The sequence below is a fragment of the Falco punctatus genome, assembly GCF_963210335.1.
Source record: "Falco punctatus genome assembly, chromosome: 7".
NCBI classification, from domain to species: domain Eukaryota; kingdom Metazoa; phylum Chordata; class Aves; order Falconiformes; family Falconidae; genus Falco; species Falco punctatus.
In genome coordinates this window covers 68,525,722-68,551,485 of record NC_137587.1, presented here as the reverse complement: position 1 = coordinate 68,551,485, position 25,764 = coordinate 68,525,722, and the positions used below count along the sequence as shown (strand labels likewise).

At 43.6% G+C, this 25,764-nt stretch overlaps 1 protein-coding gene across 4 annotated transcripts in view; it reads right to left on the bottom strand.

Annotated features, from left to right (window-relative positions):
- Positions 1-289: 289 nt before the first annotated feature.
- MAP2K5 (mitogen-activated protein kinase kinase 5) overlaps positions 290-25,764 on the bottom strand; it is a 140,109-nt gene continuing 114,634 nt past the window's right edge. For all 4 annotated transcript variants that reach the window (XM_080396972.1, XM_080396973.1, XM_080396970.1 and 1 more), the window contains 2 exons: positions 23,442-23,487; positions 290-695 (listed from right to left, as the gene is read on the bottom strand). In XM_080396972.1, the coding sequence (XP_080253098.1) occupies positions 591-695; positions 23,442-23,487 (151 nt within the window). In that variant the 3' untranslated portion in view covers positions 290-590. The remainder of the gene's footprint in view (positions 696-23,441; positions 23,488-25,764) is intronic.

The following is a 25,764-nucleotide window of genomic DNA, read 5'->3' as shown; positions in this document are numbered from 1 at the left end:
TGGGAGCAGAGAGAGGCACCGCCGGTCACTCGACAGTACGATGCTGATCTATCTACCTGACTTCCTTTTACTCTGGAAGAGCAATCCCTTGCCTCCTTGCAGGATAACCAAGTCCAGATACTTCTTTTTTAGTTTGTTTGCTTTTGTTTTACATTTAAACCCAGCATTTTGTGGATGCCTGCACTCAAAGACAGCCAACAACCCCTTACGAAATCCTCTGAACACTCAGCGTGTCATTTGTACAACAGGAAAAGACTTAACAGTTAAAAAATACTCTGGAGCCAGGAAATGTACAATACATTCAATAACAAAAAATATAGATATAAAATACTTGCTTTAAGGCTGTGTACAGTTTAACTGAAGATAATCTGAGGACATTAAATTGCTCAGCAACAGAAGAAATGTGGGAAGAAAATTCCTTAATGTGGTGGTGAAGGAAAGGCAGCAACAAATATCCTGAAAGATTCTGTTGATGCTTCTAGAAAATATTTTAAGTGAAATATGATCCAGATAGACTGAGAGTCCAAAGCGCAGGGCTGGTGCTGCTAGTTCATGATGGGCTGTTGTCTTGCACTGTGAGCCAGCCCAGCTCACTGTGGTCCCTGGGTCGATCGCCGCTCCTCAAGCATCCTGCACACCCACATGGACACAACTTCTGCATTCCCATCGTTGTACTGCACGATGAATGGGTGGCCCTGGAACGTGGGATAGGCAGAGTTAGACAAGGTAAACACAACCCTTCCTGCGAAAACCCGAAAAAGTGTTTTTTGATTTGGGTTTTTTTTTATTTTTTATTTTTTTTAAAAAATACACTGGAACATCCTGTGGTTACAGTCATAAAAATGCAATAAACCAGTGATTCAAACCAGTGACCCTCCTCTTGGATCCATATTATCCACATACACTGTTCATACAGAGAAGGGAGGGCTGGGGGAACTCAGACTCTTTACTGAGGCCTTAGCCTAGCACTCCTTGAAAACGCTGATTTTTAATTTTTTTTTTTTAATGTTCAATTAACTCATTCTGTTGTGAATCAGCTCCTTTCTAGGACGGCCTGCCAGGCTGTTGAACTTCTAAATGACATTTTGGTAAAAAAAGATATCCTGACAATAACACTAATCTGCTAGTCTGCTTGTAAAGGTCAGTGACCTCTTAATTTTCTGTGATCTCTTAATTTTAAAGTTTCTCTCTTGAATAGCCCCCTTGTGCACCTCTTTGACATAGCACTCCCCTTTGTCTAAAGGAAAGCTAAGGGCAGTCTGTGTTTGCAACATGAACTACATCATTTGCGGGGCAGAGACTGAACGAAACACGCGGCTGCACAAATGCCACCATTCACTTACATCTGTGTGCTTGACTTCTATCAGTGCAAACCTTACGCCTTACCCTGTGTACAGGCATCCTTTAAATGTACGGTTCTACAAATTACCTTGGAAAAACCCCCAATATCCCTGCAAGTGTGCAGTTCCTGTTGTTACTTGGTCATTGAGCTCCATGCCTGCAGATGCAGCAGGACCAGGCACCAGGCTCTGCAGCACTTGCAGCCTCCGTAAGAAGAGGGATTTGTTCACGCACATACATGCTAGTACGTGTCATTTGGAGTGATCAGTTGATACAGAAATGAAAATATCACCCAAGTGTAACAGGTTATCATGAGAAGCTACTGTGGGAATTAAGTATGATGGAAAGAGGGATAACTATAAAATACTCGGCCATGAATGATACGGCTACTGCCGGCACCGGAAGACTGTGTCTTAGACACCTCAGAAAATCAGAACAGCATCTCAGGATGAAACAAAAATATGGCCTGCAATTTCAGCAGCCAGTTTAGGCAGCTCATGTCTCAATCTGGCCACATTCCTAGAGATGGGAACATGCCATCTTCAGATGAATCTCAAATGAAGTATAAAAATCCACAGGAAACCAAGTACCGCAATTACATAAATGACTGAAAGAAAGCAATCGCCAGGAGAAACCATCACAGATGATGAAAACCTCTACTCCAAATCACTCAAAAGCAGCTCAGTTTTTGCAACACTAAACTTCATAGCTCTTGCAAACAACGCCTGAAAGTAATCAGAGTAGATGTGCCAGGGAGCCTTTGGGGAGGGTGACGTACATGTGGGAATTACCGGCGCGCGCAGCCCGACGCCAGCCGCAGCAGTGAACGATGGCAATCGGCGCAGGGAGAGCGAGCACGGGTCTGACGTGGGGCCCGGGAAGCCTGGTGGTCGGCTGGGTTAGGATGGCACCGAGCGGAGCAATGAAGCAGCACTGGGCTAAATAGAGCACAATAAATCCTCAAGGCATCAGCTCCAAGCAATAAAACACTCTGCGGGCCAGGGCCAGCAAACGCAGGAGCCACAGGAATAAAATATGCCATTATCTATGAGAATTACGGAGGAAGCGTGAGATGCTGTTGCTTCTACTCTTTGGGATGGCTGGAAATCTCAGCTAGAACTTTTCAGAGAAAGGTCTGAGATGTGCAGACCTTCTTCAGACCTTACTGGGACCAGCTCAGTTGCTTTCCCAGTTAACCTTGTTGAGGAAGGACAGAAGGAATACTCTGGTGGAGCAACTTAGTTGAGCAAGAGGTCCACCAGGAGAAGAAATCTTTTATCTCACCGCACTGGCTTTTGGTGCCCTGAAAGCTGCTGAACAGCCAAAGCCTCAGCTTCTTTGCGTCATGGCCCCCCCCACCTGCCATGACCCCAGGACTTGGTACAACAGCAGCTTTCACGCTCCGTGCGTGCATCTGTGGGACACTGGCTGCACCTCTAACAGGCTTTTGGGAAAGGCAGCGCAGGGCAGGGGCAATACAAGGAAGGGAAGGGGCAACGCACGAGTCATCGTGACCTGAGCCTCCACCCAGGGAGCAGAGCTCAGCCCAAATCTTTCCTCCATCTCAGCAGCTTCCTGGCACCCAAGACCTCAGTTGAAAAGGGTCCTGGCCCAGAGGCAGGAAAGATGCTGCTGCTCTGCTGCCTGGATTAGCAGAGGTGCCCATGAGCTCTTCCACCTTGTGTTTGAAGCTCCGAGAAGAAAACCAACACATCACAATCTCCGTGCCAGCAGGGTCCCCGGACGGGCAGCTAGAGGTCCCTGCTGCCCACAGAGATGGCATGTGACTTGGCCTTTGTTTCTTCTCACATTGCAATCCCTGATCAGTGGGAAAACGTGCCAATGTGGCTCCTTCTCCAGGTAGATGGAGGAACACCACAGTAAGAGGCAAGACAAAGCTAATAAACACGTAAACATGAACTCATTGACAGATCCTGGGAGTCGGTTCTCATTTCCATTCCGCTGGAAGGACTAATTCCCACAATTAAACTAGTGAGATCTGAGGTGGTACAGCACACAGACTGGAGACAAGAGGTATATTAAGAGGAAAGGATATGGGTAAAAAAAGGTGAGGGAGAGACAACAGAGGTGGGGAAAAAGGAAAAGCAAGTTTGCCTGTAAGCTAATGCCGTGGGAGGTGGCAGGAGACACAGCTGCACCAGTCAAGACGTTTAGTGGCTTAATCTCTCAGCTATGAAACAGATTTCACTCTGGAACTACTTAAATGAAACTTTTCCCCGTCCATTCATCAGAGTGTAAAAGACTGCCCAGGTTTATGCTGGGAACCACATTACAAGCATGGCCAGACTTCGGAGGAGAGAAGATAACTCACAACAACTATACCCCCGTCACCTCCCAACAAACTGCTGATCATCAGTGAGTATATGAATAATTTCAGCTGCTGATGGTGTAACCACGAGAGCAAAACCCATGATGCAGAGGACTTTAACGATCTGGAAGTGCAAGAACTGCATGACAGGCAGAGCACGTGCTGGTACCAGGCGTGCAAGATACCAACAGTCGGTATTTCAGCCCGGATAGGGAGAAGCTGCACTCATGGGTTTCCTCTCTAGTATCAGCACATACAGGTCAGGCTGGTGGCCTCCATTCCTTCTTGGATTTCTTTATTTACTGGGCACAAACCATACAGAGCCTTTGGGAATGCCTTTCATTCGTGCTGCAGGCTCTCACCCCATGGCTGCCCTGCTTTTTCCCCCAGGGAAAGCTTCGGCCTGCTCAGTCTAATAACTCAGATTTGAAACAGGGGGAAAAAAAAAACCCATGCCAAAGTCTACAGAATCTGAAAGACACCACAGTGACTAGGGTGAAGCTATGACAGAAACGGCACCGTTGCAGTCTGAAGAAAGCTCATGAGTTTTTCCTGCATCCAAATGCATGGATGTGCACATTCCACAGAACAACCACTGAGACACCGAAGTCTGCAGACACAAGATCACCCGACTCCTGCAAACTGGAGGGCGCAGCACGACGCTCGTGTGATTACAGGTTTCCAAAACAAAGCCAGTTCAAAGAAGTTGCTTTCCCCTTCTCAGTTTTGCCAGTGCTTCCCACCAGGCTTGAGCTGCAAGCCCTTCATTTTATCTCCAGGCCTTTGAAATTGTGGGCAGCTGGTACCCGCCATTGTAATCAACCTTCCTGAATTTGCTCTTTGTAACTGCTAAAAAAATAGATGTTTTCCCCCAATATTCAATTTTTTGAAGCAAATTGCTTCCTTTCAGACATTCTTAGCTGTAGACAGCCACTTTAAATTTGTCAGAGAGCTCTGAATTTCCCATCCAGGCAGATGTGCGGGTGCTCACACTCAGTCATTGCTTGGAAAATGGTCCACCAAGGAAGAACAATATATCCAGAGATACTAGAGTCCATTCGAGAGCTTTGAGGATGGCAGCAGACAGTTCAATGCTACCAAAAGAAGATGGATGATCTTAAAATGATGCATTTAAGTACACAGATGCTTGCGGCACTGAGCATATGGACATCTTTTTCCTTCCAACACCTGGCTACTAAAAATCTTTAGCTTTGGTCTTGAATGTCTAACATCAGGAACAACACTAAAGAAAGACGGCACCTTCTTGCTTTTAAACCTCCTACTCCAGACATCCCTCACGTCTGGGTTTCACTGTTTTACTAAACAAATGCAATCTGAAATATTCCTGGTTTTACTTGGTTCCTACCTGTGAAAACAATTCAGGAGAGGGCATGATCAGGAACCCAGAGACAGGAGTCCTGGCGTTTACTCCCAAGCTGCTGCATACTTTCCAGCATGACCTTCACAAAGCTTCTTAATTTCCCTCAGCCTCACGGTTAAAAAGGGAATAAAAGATTCTGCTTTCTCACAAGAGTGCTGCGAGAACCACTGCAAGCACATTTTGCCCAGCACTTTGGTATTTTTGGGTGCAAAAGGTGCAGGAGTAAGGTAAATGCTTATTATAAGCAAGATAGCCTAGAAGTAGCTGTTTTGCCTCTTAAACAAAACAACAGTCAAGGACACTAGTGAGAACTAGGGAAAACCAATCAAGAGCCCACAGACAAGGAAGAGCAGATGCATTGGGGCAATTAAAAAACAGCTATTAAAGCCAGTCCGCTTCTCCCATGAATCTCCTTTACGACAGAGAGACTCCCCGCTGAGGAAGACATCTCACACCCAATACATCCTTGCATTTAAGCTACTCACAACATGCAAAGGGAAACTGCAGGCTATGCAAGGTTGAAAACATCAGCTAGCCATGCTGTTCACCCTATTTGCTTTGTTTTGTGAGGTTATTCCACTGAAGCCTGGGGTTTTACACACTCACTTTTCTCCCTAGGAATAAGTTTAACTTGAAACTACACTTTAAATTTCCTGTGTTTTTAGACTATACTGCTCTAGTGAGGATTTTTCTCCGGCTGAAGGGATGGTCTTACTAGAAGCTGTTTTTCAGAATCTGGTGGTTGGTTCTTTTCCTTTGTTTGGATTTTTGTTTGATTGTTTTTAAACTGGGAATAGAACAACAGAGATTTCCACCAAAGCTAAGACTACAGTGTCAAGTGGGATCCATCTTTGCAAACCTTGGTGGACAGCTTGTGGCATGTTCAGGTCAGGCACCGAAAGCAAGGAGGTCACAAGTGGCCCAAGGATGTATAATGTCCGCAGACAGCCTGTGCTGAAGTCTACAGCAAAACCACTTTGCTGCTTCTAATACCTGACCTTGCTAGACCACATCTCACTTAGCAGCATCTTGCCTGCTGCACTCATGTCTGCAACTCCAATAAAAACATCTATCAAAGAGCAAATACAGAATTGTGGAGAACACAACAAAGTCCATCAAACTTGCCCTTGGCCTCTGTTTACAGCAACACCTGAAGTGATAACGCAGTACAGACTACGTAAAAGGGACTTGCGGTTGGCTTACCATCTAGAAATGCCTCAGGGAAAAACATAAGATTCCCTCCAAAGTCTCCAGCTACCGTGGTTGCACCAGCAGCAGTCTCTTCTGCTCTTAGCAGCTTCTTTGTAAAGTTACCCTTCAGCTTCTCTGCATTTTGCCACTATTCAGCATCTAGTCCCCCATTCCCCCCTTTCCAGGCATCCAGAGTACTGCAAATATTAACTCCCACAGTCCAAAACATGCACACCTCTGAAACCAGCACCTTACACTGGAGGTATCTTTGGAGGGGAGAGTGGAGAGAAGGGGCAGGGAGATTAGACAGGGAGCGAAGGAAGGAACAAGGGAAAAAAACCCAGGTAAAAATCAAAACTGCTGAAGGAGAAATGCAGCTGCACCAGTCCAGGTCTAGTGCATGCCCAGGCTGCAGGATGGCGCTGGGATAAACTGCCACCTCAAGAAATAAAAAAAAATGAAAGTCACAACAGCTTGGACACTATTAATAAGCTCTGGTCACTGAGTGTCTCAGCCACAAATAGCAGTCCCAGCTCTGGCTTCAACATTGAGCAGTATGTTCTAAAACAAACACAAGCAACCTGCTGTACTTCAATATTCCCCTATAAATTTATTTTGCTTTGCAAGGTAACGCTGAAGAAAGTTAAATGTGCAGTAGCTTGAAATGCGTTTTCTGTTGCAGTGGCCAGTTTCTCGCCACCCTGGTGGGATTACATTCTGCTTGGTGGGGTGTGCATACCTTTTTTTGCAGCAGCCATCCACCTTTTTTTGATGTGGGAAGTTGGCTGGCTTCCAGCACAGATCAGTCCTGCACTCACATCCCCCTGCGCAGCAGCGGAGTCGGGGTGCTGAGCTGCACCCGGCTCTCCGGCACGCTAACAGCAGAGAGCACAGCTCTTTTACACTGGCACTTACATCCACTGTGAATTAGCAAGTAAGAGATTGATGTTAAACCTTCCTCAGCAAAATTACTGCAATGGAGACTGTCCATGCCCTACCAGTGATGGTTCAGCCAACGTCTCAGTCTCAGTAACGTGCAAGAGCTCATTGCGACACTGACAGGCACCATCATGGAGAGAAGCATGATCCTAGGGAAAGAGATGCTCATGAGAGCAGCCCGCAGATATCACGGGATGTCTCCATGACAAAGCTGATCCCATCCCCACCCATTTCACATTTGCTCAGACTTCTACGCACGTACATTACAAAGCAGGTAACCACCTCCCTGACAACTCTTAAATACTCAGCCTTAAAAATACCTGGCAATCAGTATCAGCAGACCCAAGCAGCAGAAAACAGGTTGAAAAGCCACCACTGAACAGCTTCCCTGTACTGGCTTGCCTCACCCTGGCCAGGGCTTTGGCTCGGTAGGATGCACGGCTGCACAGCGATTTCCAGGGGGAAGTGGCTGCTGGGAGCACACAGCAGCTCGGAGTCGAAAAGGTCAGGCAGGACAGGGCCAGGGATAGCTCCAGAGTGAGTGTCAGCCAGCCTAATTTTCTGTGTCAACTCCGAAAATTAGATAAACAATGACAAACCAGGCTTTTTAAATGAACTTGTCTCATCTCGTTCTCTTGATAAAGGGTACATTTCTCAAGTTGCAGTGTCCCACCAGACAGGTTAACTCTTTCAAAGGGGAGCACCTCGCAGAGGGTGATGTAAATGATTTAAATACCTGACATAAAATTAAAAGGGCAGTGCCCCCCTGAACACACAGCCCTGGTAATTCAAACTCATTGCTCACAAACCATCAATCATTTAGCCCAGTCAATTAAATTGCCATTATTCAAGGGTAAAAGTTCCATAATTTTACCTACCCTTAAAATTCAGCAATTTGCTTTCACAGCCTCCTCCTTCGGCCTGAGAAATCTTTGTTTCTGGTAATAACTCACCCAGAGCTCACTGCAACAACCTTTACATCACATCCTCAGTAGGACTGCAGACCCATGGGCCTTTTCCAGCACCAAATGCCCACATGCAGCTCTGCTCCAGACCTGCTCGCCAGCACTGCTGGTAGGAGTGAGGATGAACCGTCCAGGGAAGATGAAAGTTCCCCTGGGACAAGCCCTAATACAAAGCCTGTGCAACACCCACAGCCCCAAACCTGGGCTACCTGAATCCTTTGAGCTATTTAGTCTAATGCAAACGTATCAGTTTACATTGCCTCTCATACACACCAGTACAGGGAAGATCAAAGCTTCACAAGAGTCTCTCCTGTAAATAAGTTCCTCTGCCACTGACTACAGAACACTTGTGTTTGGATAGCACCAAGGAGGTTTAGCCCAGTGCTGAGGCTCCTGAACACTGCCAAAGGACAGGCAGACAATAAAAAACATGCCTTAAGCAATGCTTCTGTGATTTTCACAGGACTTTCCAGGCACAAAAGCAGGCATGCATTGTGAGACTGGTTTAAAGGGTTCGTGAAATAGGCAGCTACCAACCTTAGCCAGGATGGCCACAAAGTACATTCCCAATGTGAAATACTGGTCAGTCACCAATTTCCTTGTAATTCTGCAAAAATAATAGGGTGGTGTTTCCTGGGGCAGAGAACATGAGGGAAACGGGGAGGGCATGGACAGGAACCTTAATCCCAAATGGTCCGAATTTTTTGACAGTGCATCCAGATCTAACCCACACCATCTCCTCCTTACATTTTTGACACAGGGCAGTGAGAGGTTACTTGGGGAAGGCAGCACGACCTGCTCTGAGCTCTCCCGCAGGATATGCCAGGCTCAGTGCTTGCTCACTGCAGGAGGATGTGAAGGTTAAGGGGAGGAACCTGGGTATATCATCCTGCATCCCCTTAACCTAAGGGGTAACTGTGGCCTGAACAGCAGATTGCACAGGGAGATGAGCAGTGCCGTGGCTTTCCTGCCCATGCTGCAGCCAGGCTGGAGGGGCTGCGCTTACTGCCAGGCTCACAGCCAGGCACCCGCATGGCATCACAGCATCTCCTACTGCTCTGGTGGCAGCAAAAGCAGTGCTGAGTTCCTGGGGTGCTGTCCTTCCTCCCTCATTTCTCCTCCACGGCAAGAAGAGCCGAGACTTGACTTTCAGTCCAGCACAGCCAAGGCCAGCGCCAGCTGTGCCATCGAGGTGCCCCGTGCCACGCTGCTCACGTGGTCCGAGGCAGCACCTCCGCTGCTCGATGCCACGGGCAGGAGAACCGGCAGAGCCAGCAAGGCTATGGCTGCAGCTGCAAACACTTGGGGGCTGCCTGTCGACAACCTGAAAGCCTGTCTTCCCAGCAGCCAGGAGCGAGCTGCAGAGACAGGCATTAATGTAAACCCTATGAATACAGAGGAGGAAGGAGGGACACCATTAGAGGGACTGAGGTCTTATGTTAACAACTACATGACACCCTAACGTAACCACACCACCCGGCAAATTAGAAATTACAATAAGAGACCTGATGCTTATGCAAGGTATGTTAGGAAATAAGCAGTGTTGCTGCTGGTTGCAACAGTGCCATCCTTTTAACGTTCTCGTTCACAGGAATCCTCCCAGACTGTGCAGTTAAAGGACTGCTCCATTTATTACAAAGAAACACAGACAAATTATGCATTTCATTTAAAAATCTGAATTCAGCATAACAAAAACCATAATAAAAAGATCCCAACTGTTGCAGGCACAGACTATCAAGACAATGGCAGTGCCCTTAGACAGCATTTCAAATACAGTTTATTAGCGTGTGATATGAAAAGGGTATTTTTATTGCATGATATAATGCAATGGGACCTTGGGTGCTCTGCAGAAGGACCTTGCACTCAGAAGTGTAATGAACCCATAGTCCAAAAAACATTATACTGTACATTAACCTATCATTAATGGCACATTAGGGCTAGGGGCATTGCACGCTTGCTGGTCAGGGCTCCATCAGGACACTATGGAGGAAACCACAGTCTTCACAGGCTTAAAACAAACAGAGAAAATAAATATTACTGATGGCTACAGGCTGCTTTAAAGGAAGCTCACTCTCTGCTTAACATGCAATTTTGATGCCATTTTTTAAAGGGGGGAGGGAAAAGACAATGCAGCAGTTTATTAGGCAATATTAGAAACAGCACGTCACTGCTTTGCAGCACCGAATGTCTCCGTGGTGCATCAGATGCATCAGCACAGAGCTCTGCCTGCACAAAGCATGGCACCTCTGAGCACTGGGGCGCCTTTTAAGAATAAAATGAAAACTGGAAAACCTGCTCCCCTTCCCTGCCATTCCCTAATCCCTGACAACACTGGTAAGGCTTTCCTGGCAGCAGGAGTTGAGACCTAGGAAGAGCATCCTCTGACCCAGCTCTGCACAGCTCCATCGCTGCCCGAAGGACACCTGCCACCTGCTTGTTTGCATCTGCACCCACTTCCACCCCACCCCATCACATCTGAGAGCCACCTGGCAGAACTCCAGCCTGGAGTAAGTCAGCGTAAAACGTGACCAAATCATGACACTTACGCTCCTGAATCAGCTGGGATGTCCCATGCCTTCCTCCAATGCAGGGGCTCTCTTTGTTCGAAGGCAAGCTTGATCAGATGGCCACCATGCAAATGTTAAATCAGAAAAGCCTGGCTCACAACTCATCCCTAGCTGGCTGAAGGAGCGCAAGCCCTGCAATTCTGGAAAATAAGAACTTGGCTGTAAAACAGTGCACCGCAGTTATCCCAGCTAGTTCTCCCATTGCTACTGATGCGTCTATGCTATTTACAGCTCTTGTAATTAACTGAGGGCACATACTCGAGGGGAAATTCTTGCCCATTCACATGTTTAATGGGAACACAAGTTGGACCTCCAAAAGGACAAGTACAGATCTCAGCTCTGGAGCTGTGCTATCTTCCCAGGATGCCTGAAAACACAAAGTGCTGAGTAACCCAAATTGCCCTGGCCTGAGCCTGTGTCCCCCTCTAGTGACCTCAACACGTGTAAGATTTCATCACTCCACCACTGCCTCCTGTAGCGGAGGATTTTACATCTAGAGCTCCTGCCTCCAAGGACAAGCCAAACTAAATGCTGTTCTAATTATCTGTGCTAGCTATCCACAAGGCCCATTTCTGCTCCCACAGCCAGGAATAGCAGCGAGGAATCCTCAGGCCAATACTCTATTGCCGACTCCCAAAACATTGTTAATTCACAGGCACAGAAGGTGTCAGAGTCCTCCTCAGGGGCTGCTCCATGCTGCAGGCTTCCCTCCATCACTCTCTTCTAAGGCTTGAGAGGGGTAAAAAATTTGAAGGCTTCAAATGCTCGCATTGACAGATGGAGACAGAGAACATACGCATGGGCAAAAAGACCCTGCAAGATGCTATTTACGTGGCTGTTGCACCTCTTGTTTTACTTTTGCAATTTTAGGATGCATTTTGACCATGGGAGGTAACCCTTTAAAGAAAAGGGCACGCAGCGACTGGGAGGCTGAGCATGCATGTCTAGCAAGCATGGCCCCAGTGTCCCAGAGCTGCGGCAAGGTCAACCCTTGCTTTGAGAGACACTCTCCTCCAGAAACGAAGCCTCCTCGTCTCCTCCATGCGGTGGCACCTGCAGCGACAGGACGGTGTACGTCAAATCAGAGCAAGTTTAAACATAAAGTACCAGCTTTTCTTACGTGCTTGCATGGCTGTGTTTGATCTGGGACCAAGTGTTTACTGGCCCAGTTCTCTCTCCCAGTTCCTGTCCTCAGAACAGAGACTATTCAGGGCAAGGACTGCTGCTCACTGTGCTTGGTAAGGAATTCAGCATCCCTGACAGCCTGTTCTCAGCTGGCTGCTAGAGCGAAATCACCCATAGCAGGGGCCAAAGAAACAGGGCTTCAGTAGGTCTGCAGGAGCCCGCAAAGCTGCGAGTGGCACAGGGACTCCTAGAGTCAGAAGGACCCACAAGGTCACATTCTCACAGAATTTCCCACCCTCATGAGGGCATCACCTGTAGCTTCTGCCAGCTCGGGGAGCAGAAAAGGACTGATTTGTCTAGAGAACAGTGAGGGTAGCAAAGAGGGAATGAAAGCCGGATCGATTGGTGGTGTTTTCTGGGTGGAGAAGAAGCGGGGACAAGAACACATCCATAAGCAAAATCAAGTATAATTAGTCTCCTTGAAGTTTCTGCTCTCTTTCCTCATTCCTTATTCTGCGCAGCTAGCAGCACAGCCCCAGCCTGCTAAACAGTTCCACGCAGAGTGTCGGGAAGTGGTGAGTTTTGTTTGTTGCAAGGCCTCCCTAACATACACTGTAATTAAAATGTTGATTACTAAACAGTTTAAATATATGACAGACAATGCAGTTAAAGCCTACAGTTAGGTCAATATGTGATTTAGATTTGCCATTTAAAAACTCTCATTTAAATTTTGCATACATTAATCACTACCATACTTCAATGTTCTGATATCCACCTGACTACACTATTAAAATAAAACTTGCTGCCCCAGGGAAATCCTACTTATTCTTAATTGTTTCGAGGCTTTGATGGGCTTTTAATCTAAGATTAATTTATGCAATTTTAAATAACTCTTCTTATGATTAATAAGCTTGAAAATTAAAAGGAGTCTAAAGCAATTATAATGAGCATTTGGTCATAACCTCATTAGGAGAAGGAGTGAAGGATACAGCTCTGGAATTCTTACAAGACTACAATTTAAGGTTACTTTCAGAGGAGTCAAACGTAGTTCTTGAAATTGCAAAGGCAGATTAGCCTAGGTCAGTGTTAGAACTATGGCTATCTAGATTAGCACACTAATGATTTTATCCCTCTGATGATATTTAAGACAGTGAAAAGATGATACAAAGATAAATGGATAACACTAGTAAGCGGTGAACTCTTGAAGCTGTACTTGTTTATCTTTTTTTTTTTTTTTGAGAAGGATTCCTTTTGTGTTGCATTCCCCCCTGCATTATTTATCTATTTGTAGATTAACTTTTACCAAAGCACTTTTACTTTTTATATGACAAAGTTAATTGCAAGTGGTATTTGGCTGGTTTAGTAGTTTTGTTGAGGCACCAAAATTCTGCTGCAATTTACAGAATCTGTCTTTAAATAACAGCGGTCCCCAAGCATAACGGATGGACCAAGAGGAAGAACAGTACAACCTAAGCCTGAAAACCCTAACCTGAAGAGGAACTTGTCCACACATCAGACCTGAATTTCCATTTTCAAACAGCAACGCAGATCCTTCCATTATGATGGAAATCCTTTCCTCAACCTTCTTCTGAAGCTTTGGACATTGGCCATAGCCATATGATGTGCTGGTGGCCCTAAAAACAGCCCTCAGAGACCCCTTGTGTACTTCATGTGTCCAGGCTGCCAACTCATCACCAGGCTCAGGGTCGAGAGGGAATTATTTTTAGGTCAGATTAGCAGGAACTAGTGCATCTCTTTTGACTTCTGTAGCATGGACTTGACTTCAGACAGCTCAGCCCCCTCCTACTGCAGGACCTCAGGGTGTGCATGGGTCTGATTTTTCCTGCTCTCCTTCTGTGGCAGATACTAGTCTTAAATTTACTAGAGTTTTGGTTTTGGCTGTGGCACAGAGGAGTCTATTTGCCCATCTGCAGATCATTCTTTCCACAGCAGTTTTGCTTTTGATATTTGCTGTTAAACCGATAACTGTGCTTGGCATGCCTCTTGGTGCTTAGCTAACAAAACGAGCAAACTCCCAGCAAAGGTATCTTTTTTGTGATGACTCTTAAAAAAAACTAAGGCAACCAAAATATAATCGGAGCGTGCTTTTGCAAGTGCTGCTCAGGTTAAGAAGAGCTGTAGAAGAGGAACAGAGATAGTGGCCCAAGGCTGATAGAGTATGTCAACATTAGCAAGCTGTCGACAACAGAAGCAGATCTGCAGACTGAAACGGTTGGTGCAGTGTTTCAGGGATGGAGGAGGTTTTACTTTTGACCAGCTCGGGTCTGGTCTGTGGATGCAGCAACCATTAGTAGCTGAAGCTCATTAGGTGTGTGCCTGGAGCACATCTTCTGGTTTGGTTTCATTTGAAATCGATTCAATTCATGAGCTTCAAGACCTGTCTGTGATGAGAATCAAAGAGTGGTAGCTCTGAGAGAGCAAGACATTCACACCAAAAAGGCACACCTGACCTGAACTCTAATGTTAATGTAGATGCACCTGCAGAAGTGTCTTCAGCTCATGCCTCACTGCAAGCACGAGAACAGTCTCGCTGACACTAAACAGCTAGTCAGACATTAAGAGCTGATATAATATTTCCTTCAAACAGGGGCTAAGTGATCCCCTAGACCGGCAAAGAAGGGTGGAAAACCTGGTTGTGTTCTCCAAGTTTGGAGAAACTGGTTTCTACTGATGGGGGTGGGGTGTTTGTGTGTGTGTGTGTGTGTGTGGGGGGGGGGGGGGGGGGTGGCAGGGAAGGTAAAAAAAAAAAAAGGAAATCACTAAACTGGAGTAAACTGAAACAATCTTCTAAATGTTTTTCAACCAAACCTTGGAGTAAAAAATGCTGTGTGCATACACATGTCTGCACACACACACACTCTAATAACAACAATGAACAAAAAACCCCAGAAAATGATCTGGCTGGAAACAAAAAGGGAGAATGAAACAGCCCATACTTCGCTAGCGTTTCTGTGATGAAGTTTCTGCAAATGAACAAGTTGTTTTTAAAAGTACAGTGTACAATCATATCACATTACATGCCTACACATCGCCTGCATCCAGTGCAAAACAGCATCCTCATTTTTGCCAGGTTTGGTAAAGAGACTAAATAAAGCAAGTATTAGAGGACTGAACATGAACATACTGGCAAATCAGCCCGTCTTCAGAGCAGAGAAAGTTCAGGTATGAAATGACGCCCAAACAAATGCACGGAGCCCTGCTGCAAACACAGAGAATGCAAAATATATCACCACTAGTTGGCTTGGAGAAAAAAAAAAAAATTCCTTTGAATCTCTCACAAGGTCACTGAACAAATGTCCAAGGCCAAGAAAACCATTTCCATTCTCAGACTTGTATTTTAATGCCACCGTTCCCTACCGGGAGCCTTTCCCCAGTGGAAACCCTGTTTCTCCCCAGCCGCGCAGGCAGTCGCTGGCTGAGCCATCCTGATTTACACCAGCCGAGCGCTTACCCCAGCATCTCCCATTAAAACCAAACAGGCAGATGCACATTTATGGGACAATGAACTTTTCCATGGCTGCAGCTCGTCGTGCTTTTGCTATTACGGCCTTAATAAACCTGCGCATTCCCGTGCTGCGGCAGCTGCCTCGGGTGGGAGCGCGAGCAGCCGGCTCTGGAGGAGAGGCCGCAGCTTCAAAAAAAAAAAATTACAAAAAAAAAAAAAATCATGTTTAATTTAAAAATTAGAAACTGGAGCAGGCTGTGAGCACAGAGGTTGATTGAAACAAAATTTAAATTCCTGTCAAGCCCATTTAAACACAGGGGCCCTTCATAGACAATTAGCTGCTCCCTGTGAATGCTGAATAAACTCGGGCCTGGTCACTGTTAGAAGAGAGCAGGCCTACTGTGAGGAGCTGGAAAAAAATTAACTAAAATCAGCCTGTATGAAATATTTAGCCTCCCAGTTTATCACAGGGGTTTGGAAGTGTAAACAAGACAAAAATCGATTCCTCGGTGCCCTCCAATCAATCCCCCAAAATGGTTAGGGCATCTGTTTCTGCTAAATTTTGTTTACTCTGGCAGATTTGCCTTAATTGCAGTTGTTTATCTCCCATTGTCCCCGGGGCCCTAATCTCCCGATTACTAATACTTAACACTCATTTCACATCTAAAGCTACTTCTAATCCTCAACAGGTTTCTGGGGCTCTTAAAATTATTGAAACAAGGGAGAGGGGAGATGCAACCTCTTTGTGAGAGGCACATTTTCTTATCTGCTACCAGCTGGGCCCAATCATCACCAGGGATAGCGGCAACAAAGGTGCTAAAAGGCTCTTTCACAGGCACGGCTGCTCCGCCGGGATTCTGTGGATAAAAAAGAGCTTTGATGGGGGGGAAAAAAAAAAAAAAAAAAGCAGCCCTGAACAAGAGGGCTATAACAGTCCAGCCAAATAAAGTTACTGTCATAATCAACTGCTGTCAATCACAATGAAAATCCAATTAAAAATCTTTCAGTGCGGCCCTCTTAAGTAGAAAAATGTCCCCTATTTATATGCGTTTTTGTCAACCGCACAAATTAGAAAGTAGTATTAATTGATTTTTTACTACTTTAGGCCCTGATCCTCCAGCTGAATTTCTGCGGATGCAAGAATCAAGCGGCACAAATCTGATTAAGGGATTTGAGGCATAATGTGCACAGGTCACTAAGAAGCCGTATCTGTATCTCCTGCTTTATACCCCGCTTATTCAGAAGCAATTATTGCTCTTATTTAATACTGCAGGAGCGGCTGGAGGTGCTGAGCGGAACGCAGAGCCATGAGGAGCTCGTACCACACAAATGCCAGCAATTTTAATTCACACAGAGTGTTTGAATAGATTTAAAAATCCAGTTTCATTAAACAAATAAATATCGTATGGAGATTTCAACAGTTGCCTGTTAGACCAAATTCCTTGATGAATTTGGAATGAACAAGGAGGACAATACTCTGGGAATTAAGGCTATGGCTCCTATTTAGGAACTGTTAACAGGTTTGGTTTTTTTTTTTTAAGTAAGTATGTAGGGAAGACAGCTGACATAAAAATATCAACAAGACAAATGCACAGCTTCTCAATGTATCATCATCGAAAGACTTGCAATTCCGCTACCAAAATGAGTGAGATGTAAATATTTGTCTCTGTGCCTGCAGAACTACAGAACAACCAGAAGTGCCAAATGAAACATTTGCTCAAATTAAACCGCAAAGCCCAGGAGAGTCAAGTAACCAAAAATATTAACTGTATCACTCTAAGCTGTTGCCAATTTTTTTTTTTTTGTCCAATTTCCTTAGATTTTCAACTCTTCTTCCAGCCAACTCCAGTCACTTCACATTTCACTGGAAAGTGCCAGTATATCGTGCAGCTTTAGGGCACGTTAGAAAGTCAGCTGTTCACATTTTCTGTAAAAAGTAAGCGGTGGTATGAGCAATACGACTGCAGAAGACAGTGAATGGACGTAACACCTTCAAACTCTAATGCTCACACGTTAACCTTGTCACAATCTCAGTCTTCTGTAATTGCTGGATTTAGTGACGCTGATAGAATGTATTTCTCCATTTCGGTAGCTGATTTCTCAAGTGACAAAGAACAACAAACCATACCCCTAAGGACAGAGATGGCTGAGGGGTTTTTTTTGTTTGTTTTTTGGGTTTTTTTTTTTTTTGAAAGACAGAGGGAAAGAGAGAGGGAGCAAGATCCATACAAGATCCATAACCCACCTTTCCCCATTTCAGTTGAGTTGAGCTTTGAGCAATGCTGCCACCTGAAAGAAGACATTTTTTTCTCCAACTCTTGAGCTACCCTGGGCAAGGAAGATAATGAACACACAGTGACAAGAGCACCCTGAGCCCTAGTGTAAAATCCTAGCATCAATGAAGTCAATATAAATTTTGACACGGCCTCCAGTCTATCCAGGATTTGATCCAGAACTCCTCGTCCATTCTATGTCTGAATTGATAGATTGAAGATACGGTTTTGTATTTATCATATACATTTAATGGTTGGACTCCATCTTAAAAAGTCTTTTCCAACATAAACAATTCTATGATTCTATATTTACAACCGCCAAAAGACTTGGCTTTGTGCTTCTTTCCATGAGAAATCGGGAGAGCGCCCTTTCCTTCACATCTGGCATGTGTTTTGGCGTCTGTCAGAATTCTTCCTTGTCATGGGGTGAATAACTGGGACCACTGTGACAGAGGAGAGTCTAAATGTTTGCAAACAAAGCTATCCATCAGAGCTCCAAGCATGGACAATTTTATGCTGGACAAATCATCACTGGTAGGAGATCCTGAACTGGCTCAGGAAAAAATCCCCAACCCTAATGCTTCTAAGTAGCTGAAGAGGGAAAATTCTTGGGTCACTGTGATCCAGCAATGAGGCATAAACATCCAGATAGGTAGAGAGAGAAAATATTTATCTGTAAAGCTGTCTTCATGAGATTTATGGGATGTATTTGTGAAAAGCAAAGCGAAGCACAGACGGCTCTCTGGTCTTTCCTAGAAGTTAACACCATCAAAAAACCCAACCCGTACAGCCATCTCAGCTACTCAAGTCAATGATGCCACTGCTCTAATGCAGAAGCCCAATCAGCTGCTGGGGAAATCCCTTTTATTGACAAACGTAAGTGGGTAGTATATTATTGTCTTTATTCTGAAGGTTTATATGAACATCCAGATAGGATTATGCTGATCCTCCATTTCTTTGTTTAAAGCATAAAAGTGTTTCCTAAGAGCAACAAACAATGGTTTAACACAACAAGCTCCAAATAAGTTTAGCTCTGCCTGGTAAGAAGTGCTACTGTCCAGACCCTCTGGAATATAGCTACTTAAAATACATTATCAATACTACATATACTTAATATATACTTAAAAGCTTCACCTATTTAATTTCCTATACTTGTTGGAGATGGGGGAACAGCCAGCCAGAATCCGTTTTTAGAGAGTCTCTAATATCTTGACACGTATCTTAACACACTTAAATACACAAACGATCCATCTGAAAAAATGCCCGTTGTAGCTAATAAGATCAGGGTGCCTAATCTAAATGCCACTCCTGAAACACAGAGGAATTGCTGAATGTATAGGAATGGGAAATTTCAAAATTGCACTAGGCATTAAAATAAGAAAAAACAAAGAACATGTTTTCCAGCAAGTTCGTGGTTTTGACACAGATAATATACCATTTATCATACAGTCTTCTAAACTGACAGAACACCAACATAAAAATTGTCAGTAAATTAAAATTTGAAAAAGGAGAAAAGCTAGGAGTAGTGCTTAAAATTTGGAGACTTGAACAAAAATTATCAGACCTGTGCAAAAGTAATCAAGTGCAATACCCTCCTTGGCCAATACCCTCCTTAAAAAATCCAAGCAGCATCCCGAAGACTGTACTTTTATGCACCCGTGGCAAGGCACAACGGAATAACTGCTACACGCTTAACTTTGGGTTTTCAAACACAAGTTCTTTAAGTAAATCGCTTTTGTTTAAATAGCCATATGTAGCATGGTAGAGTTCAATGCTGTACTAACAAAACAACTCAACAAGAGACTTCAAGAATTCTGCTGGCTTTCTGAAAAGTGCATACAATCTGCAAAATAAAAGGCCAAGCTTCCAGCTAAAGAAGAGATTTTAAACAATTACCAAAGCAGGATAGTGATATCATAAAGGCAATTTCTGCGCTAGCTTGTTTTCTGAAACTCTCTTTGCCTCTGAACAGCTAGAACAGATAATAACTATTAGTAAATCAAACTCCTGCAATATCCAGCTGTGTCTCACACATTTACATACAGATAGAATGGGTATATGTTTTTAATATGTATGCGATACGTACTTTTACCACAGCTGAAGTGCATGCTACAAAGGAGGAGGAGAATGGGAATGGAATCAGCATGAGATAATAAAGTGGCCTAGATAAAGTATTAGCCAGCGATTGATCTCAAACAGGGGATGCTGCTTCTCTCTGACCTGATTACTTACTATGCATAGATTCCATTAAATAGAGCTTAGAATGGAAAGCTGCTGAAAAATACCGTAAATACAGTCAGAACTACAGCTTCCCGAGGCAAACCAGCCTGCGGACACCTACCCATACACTCGGCACAAGCAGGAGTTCAAACCTTACCCGCACCGCCACATCACAACTGCTAAATACACAGGCGTGCCTGCGTTTCCCTGGGAGCCAGGCTTGCCATGCCAGGGAACTCCACGTTCCAGATGAAAACCAGAAGCTCACAGCGGGGGGAGGGGAATAAAATAAATCTTTATACAGAAGAATTGTTGAGATTTTTCTTTCCTTGTTGGAAGGGAAGGGAAGAGAGACAGAGGAATACGCTAAGATGTTGTGCGGCCTTCCCTGGTGCTGAAACAGGAGTATATTCAATTTAATTGACTGTTTGCCTTTCTCTTCTTACGAGGGAACAAACTGGAGACAAAAGAGCAGACACTGTAAGCGCGAGGTTCAGAATCACCACTGGTGAATTATAAAGATTATGTCTTTCCCTGAATGGACAATTTTCTCAGGGCTTGGTGAAATTACTTTTTTTTTCCCCCCACTTCTGTGGAACAAGTCTGTTAATTTGAAATATTTTGAAACAATTAAATTATTGATTAAATACACACAGAGAAACTGATGTTCTATCTTGTTTTGTGGATGGGTATGTAGAAGGAAGGGCATAGCGACCATGTGTGAATACGTGCACCTGATTTATGCCAGCCGTTACGGAAATCTGGTGTTCACTTGCGCAAGAATATCTATGGTAATAGAATGCCTGACTTTACACGGGAATTGCACACAGCCTTGGCTCTGGCCCTATTTTCTGACAAAATGTGCAGTGGCTTTTACAAAAAAAAGGCTTCCTAACATGATAGACGGGGTAAATCCATCCCTGATGTAGCCCTGTGACTTCACTGGAGTTGCCAGGTATTGTTAGTCGGCTCTTCAAACGCATTTAACAATTCACTGATTATCAGGAGAGCAGAAAAAGATTGATGTTCTGCTCCCTTCATTTTGCTTTCAGTCTTTAATTATACTAATTGGTTACAAAATAGTGACTTCCAGTACAGTTAATGTTCATTGGGGAGAAAGCCTGCACTCCATGGTTTTGTCTGAAGGTAACAATGATTGTGTGTTGTACCTTTCACCCTAGCTAGTACGCTTCTAAATAAAAAACCACAAACCCCCAAAACCCAATGAACAAGGTGAAATCCTACTCTCATTTCAATCAATGGTAAGCTGACCTTGACAAGTCCAGGATTTCACCGATAGTGCCTGCATCACTCTACCCACTCTGGTAGTTAACAGGGAGATACCCATCAGAATTACAACAGAGGTTTCAGAAAGGTATGACGTGGAACTAGAAAGGTATTGTGGTAAGCAATTCTATAATTTAGAAAATCTAGAATCTAGAAAAAAAGAGGGTATTTAACAGCTTTTGTTCTGGCCCCAATTTCCAACAAAGTATGGTAATTTCCAGACACGTATGTATATGTATGTGCAGATACGCTGTGTGCATACCAACATATGATGCTAATGTATATACGCATATGGGTTTTATAAATAAAGTGCTCCTTGACAAGACTGGGTAAGTGCAAGAATGCAAAGGGCTTGACGGTGAGCAACTACTGAGCTAATAGTGAGTCTGTTACAGAAAAGCACAGGGTGCTCTGAGCCCATCAAGGCTGGAGGAGGGAATTTAGGGCATCTTATGAGGGTCAGCCACATTGCAGGCAAGGACTGGGTCACTTCTTTATTTCAGCAGCAGTCTACCTCATGCTTTAGTACTTGTTGTTGCAAGTTCATTTATAATTGAATAGAAAGCAGAATGAGGAGAAAAATGGATTAAACAAAAGATTTTGTTTAAAAAGTAGGAAGGCTTTTTTTTTTTTCCTGAGCCGCTATAATTTTAAAATTATTTTACAAAATACATCCTTAAAAGGGGACTAGCACACTCCAGGGCATGTAGTTGTAAAGATAAATCTGTGCACTTCCCTGGTACTGCAGGCACTCACCCTTTGGCCTCATTTTTATGACTCTACACCCTGGAGTGGTGTTATTGCTTACAAACATACATATATACTTATGGGGGTATGTGCGATCTGCAGATGTTTTATTTATAAGTGGCAGGCCTATTGCATCACTGAAACATACATTTACAAACAGACACAGGTTTTATGAAACCCTATTCCGTTGTTTTAATAGCTAAGCTATCCAGCCATAGCATAATAGTGCACAAGGTAAATGTGTCTACATCTCTAGAACCTGTTCCAAGTTTTCTCAGATGTGACTAACTGCAAGAATTTTCCAACCATCAAAAGTTAATAAAAAAGACAAAATAAGGCAGTGTAAGCCTTTCATACGAGACACACGCCACCACAAAGTGGAGGGGCTCTGATAAACTTTAAGGCCTCATTTTACCAAGGTATTTAAGCAGGTGCCTAACTTCAAATGTAGATCTATTGAAGTTAATATCCTTAAAATTAGATTCACAGTTAAATACTTTATTAACCAGGATCTAAATTGAGACTAGTCTGGATTGTGAGATACCTGCCCCAAGGCATCTTCAGAGATTAGCCTTTAACTAGAGAATAGCTGCAACAGAAACACTTGTGTATTCTACTCGCAGTTCGCAGCATGTAAGCAAGAAACGAAACGATGCAAATGTGTCCTGATCTTGTTAAAATGTGTTAAAGTTATTCCCAAATATTTAATGCACAGAAAATAAATTCTGATTCTACAGAAACCTCTGAGTTACAGGAAACACAACATATAAAGAAAAGCAATAAACCTTTAAAAAGCAAATATATTTGAGGTGAGTCAGAGGGGCCTACAACTCTTATCTACAATATAAGTTACTGTAAATATCTGTGGTAATTGTTTGGTATAGAATTTTTTCTAGTTGCTTAAAACCAGTCAAAACGGCACTAAATGCACAGCCACGGGGGACCAGCCTGAGAGTAGGTACCCCATTACTGCCTTCCTGAAAAAATGGCAATTGCAAGCAGAAGAAGTGGTCTCTGAGCTCAGATTCCAACACTGAGCGTGCTTCTGCGGACAGACCAAAGCTACGTATTAACTCAATCTTCAGTAGCTAATCTAATTTCATTTTACATGAACATAAGTGAAAACAGTGGCTCCTGCATTTCATCAAAAATACAGTATTTTGACCATATCCTCTGTTTTCAATCTTCAGATTTTGAACGGTTAAGACTGGCAAATGATGACAAAGAGTGACCTACATTAAGCTGTAATCCCTGGACATACGAACTGAAAAAAATTGTGTATTAAGCATCAAAATGGCTTTGACTGAAACTTCGTACTGGCTGTGAAAGTTCTGTATTAACTCCCCAAATCACCAGTGAAGCCTGGGCCACGGTGAAGGTAACAGCAAAATGCCCATCAACCTCAGTGGAGTTATAATTCCACCTTTGGTTTGCGTGCTCTCTGTAAATACGTAACTGCTGCACAAGCCAGAAAGAGCTTACATTTAAATTAGTATGTAATTACATGAAATACTAAAAAATACAGAAGAGAATGGATACACTTCTATATACATGAATTAAAAAATATTCATAGACAAATACACACCGAGGGGCTCTGAAGTTTCACTTACCATTAAATCTTCAGGTGCTGGCCTTTCCTTTGGTTGTTTTTTCATGCTATGTGTCATAAAACAAAAACGTTCATATATAAACAATTGCTTATTTATTCTACTTGCTTAAATATTGAAGATACCCTCTTTTAACACAGAATGAAGAATTTCAACGTATTTCTTAACTTTATCACGTGCCAGTGGAAGACAGGGTTCCTAACAGTGGCCAAAATGTTAATGGATTTCTTCCTTCCCTTCCACCCCTCCCTTACAGGATGCGGTGGTCTACGCCGTTTGTAACCATGAACGTGTATAAAACACAGAGATGACTGCAAACCAGACAGCTCAGAAGGCACAGTAAGTTGATTCTCATTTTGCTAGGGATTATTACATAGCTCGACACAAAGTATTATACAAACAGGTGGGAAATTTAACTCTAACACTAAACAGCTTCAGGAGAACGCACAATACCCTGGGGTTTCCACCTTAATTTTTTCACATTTATTTCCATTACACTGCAGGGTGATAGTTCATTACACAGCATTAACCTGTTTATAAGATCATGTTTCTCATCCAAATAGTCCTAGTTTTCTGTGCAACAGGTGCAATTAGCTATTGAAGGCTGTGCTTAGCTGCATGAAGGAACACAATAACATGGCACAGAGGTGACCATCAGGAGCTGCCTACTAATTGGATTACATCCAAACAGCCAGTGTTTATGGCGTAATTGGCATAAAGTCATAAAGTCTGATACGCTGTTCACTTGACATCTCTAATACTTATCAGGAATTGATTGCTTAAATAGTATAGAGCTTCTTCTCATTTGCTTTTTTTAAATGGTAATGCTTCCCACTAAAAAGTATGGCCAATCTGACACTATTTCTAAAATACTAGACGATCTGTGCTGTAAATCAGAGGTATTAACAATACGATTTACCCTCCCTACAAATAACAACAAGCCCCTCAAATAATGCAGGCATCAGCCAGTAACGCAAGCTGGCTGACGAGTGGGTTGGTAGCAGTTCTAATCTGACAGTCCAAAGTAGCTGTGTCCCGAGGGAAAACAAGGCTATTAGCCACCATCAGTTATGCTTCAGTTTGACATCTGTGGAAATTTTAACACAGGTTATCCCTCTCTCTGCCTCGATGAGAATTTTTTTTTTTAAAAAACAGTCTGTCGTCAATTTTTTTGCAAGGATAAAGCGCGTAGACCTCCACACACATCAGTTCGTTGCGCTGCAGAATCCTCCAAACAGCACTGCGCTTTGTAAACTGAAACTATTGAAAATGGAGGCCTGTGTTACACAAACTTTAATTATTTAGTTACTTTAATTAACCGATAATCAGACTGCTTTTTGTGTCTGTATTATCTGTTACATGCTATGTCAGTCCTGAGAGGTACTTTCTCCTGTGTTGCATATTCAAAATCCAGTTTTATCAGGCGACTCTTGCTGCAGTGCTGTTTTTTTGCATATAGCAGAGAATCTGAAAGCGCCATGAAGCCCAACCTATAGACCTGCGGGGGGCTGAGGGCACCAAGGAGGGCACATCCCTGGAGCAGGATTCTCTCTCAGCCCCACGGCTGCAGCTTGCAGTGGCACACACTGAGATGGCTCCATCCGATTTAGCACAGCTGAGCATCCAGCCCTGGAAGAGCGTGTTTGCAGAAGCAATGGCTTCTCCATCAAACACATCATATTTTTACAGAATTCAAGCTTTTTTCTCCTGCTGTACATAAATAGCTGCCCCCTCGCCTTTTCTTGTTTTTTTTTTTTTTTTTGGGGGGGGGGGGGGTTGGAATGGGGGAGATGCGACAGTTAAAAAAAAAAATAAATTCCCTTCACTTTGTTTCTTTAAGAGAGCTTACCCTCAAGATTTTTATTCTCTAGCCACTCAAGAACTGTATTCTTTATCCTACAAATTCCTCCTCTCCCCAATTCTCCTTTCATTTAAAAGGTTTTCAATGAACTATTCAGTTTTAAGGAAAGAAAATATACCCAGTGGTGTGTTTTAAAATACGACTCCCAGTAAAAATTACTTACTGAAAAGCCAATGAATTAATCAAGGCTGCTTGCCTTTCCAAATATTGAGGCAATTTTATAAGTAATATTTTAAAAAACCCTGAATAATATTATACACATGAGTCTTTGTAGCCTCTTTATCCCCAGATGAGTTCTTAGGAGTCTCAGCGCACAAGACTGCACCCACATTCAGGGCAGGTTTATTAAAACAGGAGAAACCCTTGTAAGTACTTTTACGACCCTTTGTGTAAATAACGTTTACATAATTTAAACAGTTTGCTTAGCTTTGCTGCCCCATCTGCCCAAGGCCCCCAAGTCCCTCT